This window comes from Pristiophorus japonicus, chromosome 9, assembly GCF_044704955.1.
Source record: "Pristiophorus japonicus isolate sPriJap1 chromosome 9, sPriJap1.hap1, whole genome shotgun sequence".
In the NCBI taxonomy this organism is placed as follows: Eukaryota; Metazoa; Chordata; class Chondrichthyes; family Pristiophoridae; genus Pristiophorus; species Pristiophorus japonicus.
The window spans coordinates 76589631-76603501 of record NC_091985.1 but is presented as its reverse complement, the minus strand read 5'-3'; the positions used below and the strand labels follow the sequence as shown (position 1 = coordinate 76603501).

At 42.1% G+C, this 13871-nt stretch overlaps 1 protein-coding gene across 6 annotated transcripts in view; it reads left to right on the top strand.

Moving 5' to 3' along the window:
• The window catches only part of rps6kc1 (ribosomal protein S6 kinase polypeptide 1), a 221421-nt gene that overhangs the window by 156782 nt on the left and 50768 nt on the right, over window positions 1-13871 (top strand). For all 6 annotated transcript variants that reach the window (XR_011595014.1, XM_070889471.1, XM_070889475.1 and 3 more), the window contains one exon: window positions 1987-2111. Coding sequence is in view for 5 of the 6 variants with exons in the window: in XM_070889471.1 (XP_070745572.1) it covers window positions 1987-2111 (125 nt within the window). In the remaining variant the exon portion in view is untranslated. The remainder of the gene's footprint in view (window positions 1-1986; window positions 2112-13871) is intronic.

Here is a 13871-nt window from a genome sequence, read left to right as displayed (position 1 = left end):
AGCCTGGTGTCAAATGGGCCGAAATTTGCGGTCAGCGGCAAAGCAAGAAGTTCAGCTTTTCCAACGTTCAGTTGCGTTCAGTGCAATTTAATGGGGATCCCTGAGTGTGAGCTGATGTGACGTCAACCAGCTGCCTAAGCAGCCAGTCACAATGCTGAGTTCTCACAGACTGGGAACCAGGAAATGAAGAAGCTCCTTTTAGTCGAACCTTTTAAAACTGTTACAGAGAGCAAAACCAAGATTGGGGCTCTTTTGTGCTGAAAAGGTAAACCTGAAATCAAGATAAACAATTTTTTTTTTTTAAAAGTAAAACTTTTTTTTTTAAGTTTCTTGAATTGTAATTTTTATTAAAATGTATAAATTTGACACTCCACAAAATTAAATTTAGTTTCTCAAGGCCGAAACATTTGCTTACCAGTCGATATGCTGTTAAAACCCCAAAGGCGTCTAACTTTTAATGGGATATTTAACAACGATATTACTGCAGAAAAGCCAAAATTTTTCATCAGTTTCATTAATTGGTCTGATTACACTGATTGCCGGCTACTGGCGTGGGGGACGGTGGGTGGGGGTGGGGTCACAGTGCAGCCAGTGTCGGAGCAGTGATTTCCATGTGAGGATGCGCATGGACTAAACCCTGAAGTTGCGGTCTGTTTCAAAGGAGCAATAACGGCGAACGCTGTTGGTTTGCTGCTGTTACCAACTGCAAATTCCAGGCCATGATGATTATAGGCGATGTGATCCGAGATACCTGCCATGGATATCCTGTCTTTTTGGGAATTAAATCAGTTCTGCAGCCCAATACAGTAAATATGTGCAACAGAAATTAGTCAATCTCTCTCCACCACCCCCCACACCCCCTCCACCCCGCCCCCCACACACCCCCACCCCCAGCCCACATTGCCAGGAGAGAGTAATTACAATGTGACAAGTTTTATAAATATGGACAAAGGAAATTATAATGAGAACAGTTGGTAGGAAGTGCTCACAAATGCATTTTTTGATAGATTTCATAGAATTACATAGAAGTTACAACATGGAAACAGGCCATTTGTTTACCTTTCACCTGAGCAAATGGTTCTAATCACATTAACACAAGACCAAGTACAGTCTTCAGGTAAAGCAGAGTTCGAGTCTGAGGAATAATTGGACACACAGACATAATTCAGTCCCATACATTCTATCCTTATTTTTATATATTTCCATTATAAATTCCTATGTTCACATCTATAATGGAAACTACCAATGTAAACTTGTCACACTGTAATTGCACCCTCCTGCTAACTTGAGCTCTAATTACAGCAGGACAAGTTTGCATAAAATGTGTGCTCAGGTGAACGATTTCTCTCTCAAGTACATGCACACATGCATCATAGATTTAGTGTTATTGGACAATAACTTTCAGTCACCAGGACATTCCTTTTGCGGTATATACTGTAAATTGATTTATGCATAAATTTGCAATCATTTATGGTGTTGCCTATCCTGCAATATATCTTGACAGTTTCAGAAACTGCTCTGCAGAGGTATTAGACAGAAAAGAATGAATTGTGACTAATGCCTTTTGATAAGTGCACATTCGAGAATGGTTTAGTTTGTGATATTTAGTCACAGGAGAAACAGTTGACATCTATACCAGTTGAGGACATAATTGAAAAGAGGCAGTGTGGCATAAAGAAAGTGCTACTCCAATGACTGACAGATGAAACCTTTGTATTTTTCATTAATAAACCTAAATACTGTAGCCAACATGTGGTGATGTGGCCAAAAAGTATATTGTTTTCACAGATGGTAATTACTTGTGCCATTTGTGACATTAGCTTCAATTTGAAAACTGACTACCATATAATCCAGTGTATAAGCCACTCCACTCATTTACTGTTGTGTTAGTTTCCAAACTTTTCTAGACATAGTGAGTATAAGTTGGTACAGTACTCGCACAGCAAATTTAAGTGTTTCTTAACCCTTCATCTTTAATATTTCTAGGTGAAGCAAGCCCAAGTCGCCGAGAAGCGGTGAAAAGGAAGACTGCAGAGTACCTGATGCGTGCAGAACAAATCTCTACTCAGTGTCTCAGGACATCCATTGAAAATGGTTCCGTTCATTCATGGGTATGTCCACATTTTCGTTGCATTAAGGAATAGCGTAGATAAAATGCATTTTTAAAGTCCATGAAAATCTATTCTATCCCCTGGGCAAGGCAATTTTCTTTGCACAGGAGTGTTCCCAGTGATAATTTTTTGTATACGATTTAGAGTGCAGTTTATGCAAAATTATATTTATTTTTCACGCTTTAATTTCTGCATGTTTTCAGTTATTTTCTCAGAACCTTTCTCCGGTTCTCAGCCTGCTCCCTTGCATATTTGTTGGCCGCGTGGAAGGCAGGCGACCTATTCCTAAGTCTTTGCCAATGATGTTCTGTAGCTTGCTGTTGGGTAGGTGCCTGGGTAATTTGCCGACTGAGAGTAAGCGCCAAACTGCCATTTGCAGAATTTGCCATTTTATAATTACTAATGTTGCGCTGCCAGTTTCCCATTATTTAACATTTTAAAACCGTTGAAAATATGATCCTCTGGTGAAATGCAGTGAAAGCCATGATAGCAAAAACTGAACTGTAAGATGCAAAAATAAATATTTTTTAAACTAAGAAGGAAAGACCTATGGGGTAGAGTTAAGGTAATATAATATGTAGAGTACAAATTATTTGATGACCTCTTTTTAATTAAGCCTTTTCTTCAAAAGAATGATTATATTTAAGGTCTAAGGTTTGTTCTTTCAGAATCTGCTATCAGCAGGTACTTCTAAATTTCATTTTAGTCACTTTCGAGAAGATGTAAAGAAAATAGTGTGCACCTGGTCCCACAGGTCCATGTAAAAGGATAATCTGAGTTTCATTCCCAATTGTATCAGGAGGTGGCGTCGAGAATCATTTCAGAAAAGGAAACACATTTATCTCCTACCGACTGCTCATAGTTGAGGGATTTAGATGTAAAATGTTTCAGGAAAAGTTCCTTTTATAATGATTATAAAAACATTTGTAGTAGTATTCTGAGAATTCAAATTGATAGGAATATCTTTGTGCATTTTTCAAAATTTAATTTTAAAAGTCTTGCTTTAATCAACATCACTAAAACAAATTATCTAGTCATTATCACATTGCTGTTTGTGGGAGCTTGCTGTGCACAAACTGGCTGCCATGTTTCCTACATTACAACAGTAACTACACTTCAAAAGTACTTCATTGGCTGTAAAACGCTTTGGGACATTCTGAGGTCATGAAAGGCCCAATATAAATGCAAGTCTTTTTTATATTGCTTCCATTAATTCAATAATGTTGCATTGCTATTAGTTTCCTGTTATTGTTTGATTTAATGTTCAAATAACTGACATGCAGTTTTAAAAAAAAAAGTCTATCAGAGATTAAAAACAAAATCAACCTAGGAAATGTCTCAAGTGATTGCTAAGCTTTTGGTAACGTCCTGATCTTTTCCTTCCTGGATTGTCCCAGTCTTCATTGCCCCTAGGTTGGAAGCGCCATGGGGCTCTTTTTTATGTTGAAGGTGCTACATAAGTGGAAGTTGTTTTATTTTTTTCTAATTATATCTCCGAGAGTATTGTCATAAAAGTAGGTAGCTCCCTTACTGGCTTGGGAGGTTTATTCAATGAATAGCTGAACCATGCAAACCAGGGAGTTCCCAGCTTCAACCTATGGTTTCTTCTTCTTGTCCTGATAGCTAGAGTGGCAATAGGTGTGTTGAATTCAGTTGTAAAGACACTATTGATGCCCAAGCTGAGATCAGATGAACCATATCGAATTGATAGCCCAGATGGTGCTCACCACTGACCTCGAAGAAAGCTGCCCACAAGGATCTAGCAATTTCTATGGTGTAGATTTCACTTTTCCCGACATTAGTTTGATTCTGGCACCAACTCTAGGGAATCTCCAGCGTCCAGCAACAGTGGTGTCATCAAGCTGGTTAAGCAGCCAGTCACATTGAAGAATTCTTACAGACAGCAAACCAGGAAGTCAAATGCACTGATTATCCTTTACTTTTTAATCATTTTACAGAGAGCAAAATAAAAATTGAGATTAACACATGGGATTAAGGTGGAAGCTGAAGTATCATAAACAAACTTTAAAAAAAATTATTATATTAACAACGATGGAATTTTTATCATAATAGAAAAATTGGACATTCCACAAATATAAAATTAGATTTTCAGGGTCAGACAGCTGTTCAAACATAGAAACATAGAAAATAGGTGCAGGAGTAGGCCATTCAGCCCTTCAAGCCTGCACCACCATTCAATAAGATCATGGCTGATCATTCACCTCAGTACCCCTTTCCTGCTTTCTCTCCATACCTCCTTGATCCCTTTAGCGGTAAGGGCCATATCTAACTCCCTCTTGAATATATCCAACGAACTGGCATCAACAACTCTCTGCGCTAGGGAATTCCACAGGTTAGCAATTCTCTGAGTGAAGAGGTTTCTCCTCATCTCAGTCCTAAATGGCTTACCACTTATCTTTACACTGTGTCCCCTAGTTCTGGACTTCCCCAACATCGGCAACATTTTTCCTGCATCTAACCTGTCCAGTCCCGTCAGAACTTTATGTTTCTATGAGATCCCCTCTCATCCTTCTATACTCCAGTGAATAAAGGCCCAGTCGGATCTAGTCTCTCCTCATGTCAGTCCACCCATCCCGGGAATCAGTCTGGTGAACCTTCGCTGCAATCCCTCAATAGCAAGAACGTCCTTCCACGGATTAGGAGACCAAAACTGAACACAATATTCCAGGTGAGGCCTCACCAAGGCCCTGTAGAACTGCAGCAAAACCCCTAGCTATGAAGGCCAACATACCAATTGTGTTCTTCACTGCCTGCTGTAACCTGCATGCCAACTTTCAATGACTGATGTATCATGACACCCAGGTCTCGTTGCACCTCCCCTTTTCCTAATCTGCTGCCATTCAGATAATATTCTGCCTTCGCGTTTTTGCCCTCAAGGTGGATAACCTCACATTTATCCACATTATACTGCATCTGTCATGCAATTGCCCACTCAAGGACCCATTTATCCCGACTCTCTGCTTCCTGTCTGCCAACCAGTTCTCTATCCAAGTCAATCCATTACCCCCAATACCATGTGCTTTAATTTTGCACACCGATCTCTTGTGTGGGACCTTGTCAAAAGCCTTTTGAAAGTCCAAATACACCACATCCACTGGTTCTCCCTTGTCCACTCTACTAGTTACATCCTCAAAAAATTCGAGAATATTTCTCAAGCATGATTTCCCTTTCATAAATCCATGTTGACTTGGATCGATCCTGTCACTGCTTTCCAAATGTGCTGTTATTTCATCACTGATAATTGATTCCAACATTTTCCTCACTATTGATGTCAGATTAACCGGTCTATATTTCCCCGCTTTCTCTCTCCCTCTTTTTTTAAAAAGTGGTGTTACATTAGCTACCCTCCACTCCATAGGAACTGATAGATTCGATAGACTGTTGGAAAATGATTACCAATGCATCCACTATTTCTCGGGCCACTTCCTTAAGTACACTGGGATGCAGACTATGAGGCCCCGGAGATTTATCGGCCTTCAATCCCATCAATTTCCCCAACACAATTTCCCGCCTAATAAGGATATTCTTCAGTTCCTCCTTCTCACTAGACCCTCAGTCCCCTAGTACTTCCGGAAGGTTATTTGTGTCTTCCTTCGTGAAGACAGAACCAAAGTATTTGTTCAACTAGTCTGCCATTTCTTTGCTCCCCATTATAAATTCACCTGAATCTGACTGCAAGGGACCTACGTTTGTCTTCACTAATCTTTTTCTCTTCACATATCTATAGAAGCTTTTGCAGTCAGTTTTTATGTTCTCGGCAAGCTTCCTCTCGTACTCTATTTTCCCCCTCCTAATTAAATCCTTTGTCTTCCTCTGTTGAATTCTAAATTTCTCCCAGTCCTCCGGTTTGCTGCTTTTTCTGGCTAATTTATATGCCTCTTCCTTCCTTGGATTTAACACTATCCTTAATTTCCCTTGTTAGCCACGGTCTAGCCACCTTCCCCGTTTTATTTTTACATCCTATCAGGGATGTACAATTTAGCAGTAGTTATGACTCAGTACGGTGTTAAAACCCAGTTACACATCATTGAACAAGGCGTAACTTTTTCAAGGATTTTTAACAGCAATATTACAGCTTAAAAGGGACAGTTCTCGTCAATTCAGTGGTTTCAATTGATTGCCGGCTATGGAGAGTTCAACAATGCGCCCTGTGGTGGTGTAGGGAATGACTGACAGCAACTCCTGGATTTCCACGTTTTACTGTGCATGTGCAGATGCCAGAAGTTGCTATCAGCTCACAGTTGTAATAACAGCAAACGCTGCCAGATTTGCTGTCATTACAACTGTAAATTCCACGTTGATATATCTTCCATATATAAAGCATGATGTTTACTGAAAGTATGGAAGAAAAACATCTTTTATTTATAAAGTTTCTTATAGCTTGTAATATTTGTGATATATATTTCTTTTCAGAACTATGCTTTTATTGAATTTACAAAAATACAAAAAAAGGTAGAGAATACTTGAGCTTTTTTGAGATCAATAGAAATTTAAGCCTATAATTTATGTGATAATGAAGAACTTTGATGAAAACAAACATTTACTCTCGCTATCCAGTTGTTGAAGATTATCCTTACACATTTTAAAGGTAAAGAGGAAACATAGAAAATAAGTGACTATTTTCAAATTGAGTTGGTTTATTATTGCTTGTTCACTATCCATTGTGTTTATTTAATACAGCATTTAATTCTGTTCTGTCAGGGTATTGTGCTGAATGCTAGCAATAAAACACTGCAAGTATAGGATATAGACACACACACCTATCCTTGTATGTTACCAACTCATGTTCACAGGGTTTACATTGATTGAAAATTCTGCTTACTTTTCACTTCACTTAGCTCAACGAAGGATTCCTCAGGGCAAATCTCTCGGTATTCACAATTCATTTGAGCTAACTTTGCAAATTTTCAATCCTGTGATTGATCTTTCAAAGTTTTATACATTTTCTATCCCTTTCTTACTCTCTCTTTTTCTGGTTGAACTGTCTTTTACCAGGGAGGTAAGTGAATAAGGAGCAGATTTCTGCACTTGTCCATTGTCTGTGGACTGGTGTGCTTGGTGTCAGGCGAGATCGTCATGTCTTTGTTTTTGCTTCCTTCTAAATAAGATGGTCTATTGCAAAGTGTTCCAATTACCAGTCTAGTTCAAAATTATTTTTTTTTTAAATTCTGCTTCTTTGATCGGAATTTTAACAGGAAACAGTGAGTGGGTTGGGAAGTGGGAGGGTGATTTCATGGGCTTCAATCCTCCGGCTTTTGCATTTCACTCGCACGTATTCGGCTGTGTGCAATTAAGAGCTAGTAAAGTGGCCATTAAGAGCTTTTTTACATGGGTTTTCAAGTTTAACTGTGTTCACATGGGATTTCCATGCTTTCTGGACCTCGCCAGTGAAAGTAAGGCGAGATCACAGCAGCAATTGAGGGGACTGAACAAATGACAAGCAAAAAAATGACTTAAGTAATGATATCTCACACCTGCTTCCTTGCCTAAGTGAAAGGCTTTTGCTCACAGCACTTGTTCTGAGAGTTTGCTTCTGTACTTTACAGGTGATTTCTACAACTTTGGAAGTCACTTTCATTCCATTGGAGGATTGTGCGTCTGACCTGCACTTTACATCTGTCTCGGAGCGGGTGCAGGACATTCTAAAAAGGGAGGGAGAACAGCTAGTTGTCGTGGTGCATGTTGGTACCAACGACATAGGTAAAAAAAGGGATGAGGTCCTACGAAATGAATTTAAGGAGCTAGGAGCTAAATTAAAAAGTAGGACCTCAAAAGTAGTAATCTCGGGATTGCTACCAGTGCTACGTGATAGTCAGAGTAGGAATCGCAGGATAGCTCAGATGAATACGTGGCTTGAGCAATGGTGCAGCAGGGAGGGATTCAAATTCCTGGGGCATTGGAACCGGTTCTGGGGGAGGTGGGACCAGTACAATCCGGACGGTCTGCACCTGGGCAGAATCGGAACCAATGTCCTCGGGGGAGTGTTTGCTAGTGCTGTTGGGGAGGAGTTAAACTAATATGGCAGGGGATGGGAACCAATGCAGGGAGATAGAGGGAAACAAAAAGGAGGCAAAAGCAAAAGACAGAAAGGAGATGAGGAAAAGTGGAGGGCAGAGAAACCTAAGGCAAAGAACAAAAAGGGCCATTGTACAGCAAAATTCTAAAAGGACAGAGGGTGTTAAAAAAACAAGCCTAAAGGCTTTGTGTCTTAATGCAAGGAGTATCCGCAATAAGGTGGATGAATTAACTGTGCAAATAGATGTTAACAAATATGATGTGATTGGGATTACGGAGACGTGGCTCCAGGATGATCAGGGCTGGGAACTCAACATCCAGGCGTATTCAACATTCAGGAAGGATAGAATAAAAGGAAAAGGAGGTGGGGTAGCATTGCTGGTTAAAGAGGAGATTAAGGCAATAGTTAGGAAGGACATTAGCTTGGATGATGTGGAATCTATATGGGTAGAGCTGCAGAACACCAAAGGGCAAAAAATGTTAGTGGGAGTTGTGTACAGACCTCCAAACAGTAGTAGTGATGTTGGGGAGGGCATCAAACAGGAAATTAGGGGTGCGTGCAATAAAAGTGCAGCAGTTATAATGGGTGACTTTAATATGCACATAGATTGGGCTAACCAAACTGGAAGCAATACGGTGGAGGAGGATTTCCTGGAGTGCATAAGGGATGGTTTTTTAGACCAATATGTCGAGGAACCAACTAGGGGGGAGGCCATCTAAGACTGGGTGTTATGTAATGAGAGAGGATTAATTAGCAATCTCGTTGTGCGAGGCCCCTTGGGGAAGAGTGACCATAATATGGTGGAATTCTGCATTGGGATGGAGAATGAAACAGTTAATTCAGAGACCATGGTCCAGAACTTAAAGAAGGCTAACTTTGAAGGTATGAGGCGTGAATTGGCTGGGATGGATTGGCGAATGATACTTAAGGGGTTGACTGTGGATGGGCAATGGCAGACATTTAGAGACCGCATGGATGAACTACAACAATTGTACATTCCTGTCTGGCATAAAAATAAAAAAGGGAAGGTGGCTCAACCGTGGCTATCAAGGGAAATCAGGGATAGTATTAAAGCCAAGGAAGTGGCATACAAATTGGCCAGAAATAGCAGCGAACCTGGGGACTGGGAGAAATTTAGAACTCAGCAGAGGAGGACAAAGGGTTTGATTAGGGCAGGGAAAATGGAGTACGAGAAGAAGCTTGCAGGGAACATTAAGGCGGATTGCAAAAGTTTCTATAGATATGTAAAGAGAAAAAGGTTAGTAAAGACAAACGTAGGTCCCCTGCAGTCAGAATCAGGGGAAGTCATAACGGGGAACAAAGAAATGGCGGACCAATTGAACAAGTACTTTGGTTCGGTATTCACGAAGGAGGACACAAACAACCTTCCGGTTATAAAAGGGGTCGGGGGGTCTAGTAAGGAGGAGGAACTGAGGGAAATCCTTATTAGCCGGGAAATTGTGTTGGGGAAATTGATGGGATTGAAGGCCGATAAATCCCCAGGGCCTGATGGACTGCATCCCAGAGTACTTAAGGAGGTGGCCTTGGAAATAGTGGATGCATTGACAGTCATTTTCCAACATTCCATTGACTCTGGATCAGTTCCTATAGAGTGGAGGGTAGCCAATGTAACCCCACTTTTTAAAAAAGGAGGGAGAGAGAAAACAGGGAATTATAGACCGGTCAGCCTGACATCGGTAGTGGGTAAAATGATGGAATCAATTATTAAGGATGTCATAGCAGTGCATTTGGAAAGAGGTGACATGATAGGTCCAAGTCAGCATGGATTTGTGAAAGGGAAATCATGCTTGACAAATCTTCTGGAATTTTTTGAGGATGTTTCCAGTAGAGTGGACAAGGGAGAACCAGTTGATGTGGTATATTTGGACTTTCAGAAGGCGTTCGACAAGGTCCCACACAAGAGATTGATGTGCAAAGTTAGAGCACATGGGATTGGGGGTAATGTACTGACATGGATTGAGAACTGGTTGTCAGACAGGAAGCAAAGAGTAGGAGTAAATGGATACTTTTCAGAATGGCAGGCAGTGACTAGTGGGGTACCGCAAGGTTCTGTGCTGGGGCCCCAGCTGTTTACACTCTACATTAATGATTTAGATGAGGGGATTAAAAGTAGTATTTCCAAATTTGCGGATGACACTAAGTTGGGTGGCAGTGTGAGCTGCGAGGAGGATGCTGTGAGGCTGCAGAGCGACTTGGATAGGTTAGGTGAGTGGGCAAATGCAAGGCAGATGAAGTATAATGTGGATAAATGTGAGGTTATCCACTTTGGTGGTAAAAACAGAGAGACAAACTATTATCTGAATGGTGACAGATTAGGAAAAGGGAAGGTGCAAAGAGACCTGGGTGTCATGGTACATCAGTCATTGAAGGTTGGCATGCAGGTGCAGCAGGCGGTTAAGAAAGCAAATGGCATGTTGGCCTTCATAGCAAGGGGATTTGAGTACAGGGGCAGGGAGGTGTTGTAACAGTTGTACAGGGCATTGGTGAGGCCACACCTGGAGTATTGTGTACAGTTTTGGTCTCCTAACCTGAGGAAGGACATTCTTGCTATTGAGGGAGTGCAGCGAAGGTTCACCAGACTGATTCCCGGGATGGCGGGACTGACCTATCAAGAAAGACTGGATCAACTGGGCTTGTATTCACTGGAGTTCAGAAGAATGAGAGGGGACCTCATAGAAACATTTAAAATTCTGACGGGTTTAGACAGGTTAGATGCAGGAAGAATGTTCCCAATGTTGGGGAAGTCCAGAACCAGAGGTCACAGTCTAAGGATAAGGGGTAAGCCATTTAGGACCGAGATGCGGAGGAACTTCTTCACCCAGAGAGTGGTGAACCTGTGGAATTCTCTACCACAGAAAGTTGTTGAGGCCAATTCACTAAATATATTCAAAAAGGAGTTAGATGAGGTCCTTACTACTAGGGGGATCAAGGGGTATGGCGAGAAAGCAGGAATGGGGTACTGAAGTTGAATGTTCAGCCATGAACTCATTGAATGGCGGTGCAGGCTAGAAGGGCCGAATGGCCTACTCCTGCACCTGTTTTCTATGTTTCTATATATCAGATCAGCATGGGTGCCACTTATGCTGTTTCACCTTGGGACCTCAGATGATGACCAAGATGAGTGCCAGCAGCAGCAGCCTTCTCTTCGCTAACCTGGCGCTCCACATGAGAGAGGGGATGAGCACAGGGGTGCAGCTCGCAGGAGACGATTCCCGCAACACTGGGTATATAGCCAAAGGATCAGCTTCCTGGACATGATTGAGCAGCAGTGGCTCAGAGTATCGTGTCAGGTCGTGACAGACATTTGTAGCCCGCTGGAAGAAAACCTACTGCCAAGGGGACCTGGTGGACATGCATTACCAGTGGCTGTCAAAGTGACCTTAACTTCTTCACCTTTGGCTCCTTCCAGGAATCTGCAGGAGATGTTTTCAGGATTTTGCAGTCGGCCACCCACTAATGCATCTCCCAGGTGACCGAGGTCTGGGTTATCTACACTTTGCCACTGATGAAGCCAGTCAGAATAAGTGGGTGCTCGAGTTTGCGGCCTTGGATGGCTTCCCACAGCTGCAGAGCATCATCGATTGCACACGTGGCGATCAAGGCACCCTCCAGATCACTTTTATGTGAACATGGCACCAGCAGCATGCACATTGCTGTCCAGGATGCCCGAGATGGCCTTATAATAGCACGATTTCATTAGGTTGTCCCAGTGCACCGATCTGGCACCCAGATACTGAAACCACTTTATGTCCCTCAACCACAAAGCAGTTGTACAATGACCAAACTATTCCTTTCACAGACACCTATTGTTCGCAGTCAAGTCATGCCTTACGATTCATTACAAGTGACAAGGTTACTTGCCAGGCAACAGGCACAAATGGACAAGACAGGAAAGTCGTGCAAAGAAATAATTTTATGTGCCTCAAAATTTAAACATAACCTTCATAGTGCAACATTGGCTAACACACCCATGTGCATACCTTTGTGCAACTAACATAGAAGCATAGAAAGTCGATGCAGGAGTAGGCCATTCGGCATTTCAAGCCTGCACCACCATTCAATATGATCATGGCTGATCATGCAACTTCAGTACCCCATTCCTGTTTTCTCTCCATAACCCCTTGATCCCTTTAGCCGTAAGGGCCACATCTAACTCCCTTTTGAATATATCTAACGAACTGGCCTCAACAACTTTCTGTGGTAGAGAATTCCACAGGTTCACAATTCTCTGAGTGAAGAAGTTTCTCCTCATCTCGGTCCTAAATGGCTTACCCCTTATCCTTAGACTGTGATCCCTGGTTCTGGACTTCCCCAGCATCGGGAACATTCTTCCTTTATCTAACCTGTCCAATCCCGTCAGAATTTTACGTGTTTCTATGAGATCCCCCCTCATTCTTCTAAATTCCTGTGAATATAAGCCTGGTCGATCCAGTCTTCATATGTCAGTCCTGCCATCCCAGGAATCAGTCTGGTGAACCTTTGCTGCACTCCCTCAATAGAAAGAATGTCCTTCCTCAGATTAGGAGACCAAAACTGCATACAGTTCTCAAGGTGTGGTCTCACCAAGGCCCTGTACAACTGCAGTAAGACATCCCTGCTCCTATACTCAAATCCCCTCGCTATGAAGGCCAGCATGCCATTTGCTTTCTTTACTGCCTGCTGTACCTGCATGCCTACCTTCAATGACTGATGTACCATGACACCTAGGTCTTGTTGCATCTCCCCTTTTACTAATCTGTCACCATTCCGGTAATAATCCGCCTTCCTGTTTTTGCCACCAAAGTGGATAACCTCATACTTATCCACATTATACTGCATCTGCCATGCATTTGCCCATTCACCTAACCTGTCCAAGTCCCCCTGCAGCTTCCTAGCATTCTACTCGCAGCTCGCACTGCCACCCAGCTTAGTGTCATTTGCAAATTTGGAGATATTGCATTCAATTCCTTCATCTAAATCATTAATGTATATTGTAAATAGCTGGGGTTCCAGCACGGAACCCTGCGGCACCCCACCAGTCACTGCCTGCCATTCTGAAAAGGACCCGTTTATTCCCACTCTTTGCTTCCTGTCTGCCAATCGGTTCTCTATCCGCGTCAATACATTACCCCCAATATCATGTGCCTTAATTTTGCAAACTAATCTCTTGTGTAGGACCTTGTCATAAGCGTTTTGAAAGTCCAAATACACCACATCCACTGGTTCTCCCTTATCCACTCTACTAGTTACATCCTCAAAAAACTCTAGAAGATTTGTCAAGCATGATTTCCTTTTCATAAATCCATGCTGACTTGGACCAATCCTGTCACTGCTTTCTAAATGCGCTGCTATTACATCTTTAATAATTGATTCCAGCATTTTCCCCACCACCGATGTCAGGCTAACCGGTCTATAAGTCCCTGTTTTCTCTCCCTCCTTTTTTAAAAAGTGTGGATACATTAGCTACCCTCCAATCCATAGGAACTGAACCAGAGTCCATGGAATGTTGGAAAATGACCACCAATGCATCTACTATTTCTAGGGCCACTTCCTTAAGTACTCTGGGATGCAGACTATCAGGCTCTGGGGATTTATCGGTCTTCAGTCCCTTCAATTTCCCTAACACCATTTCCTGACTAATAAGGATTTCCCTCAGTTCCCCTTTCTTGCTAGACCCTCAGTCCCCTAGTATTTTCGGGAGGTTATTTGTGTCTTCCTTATTT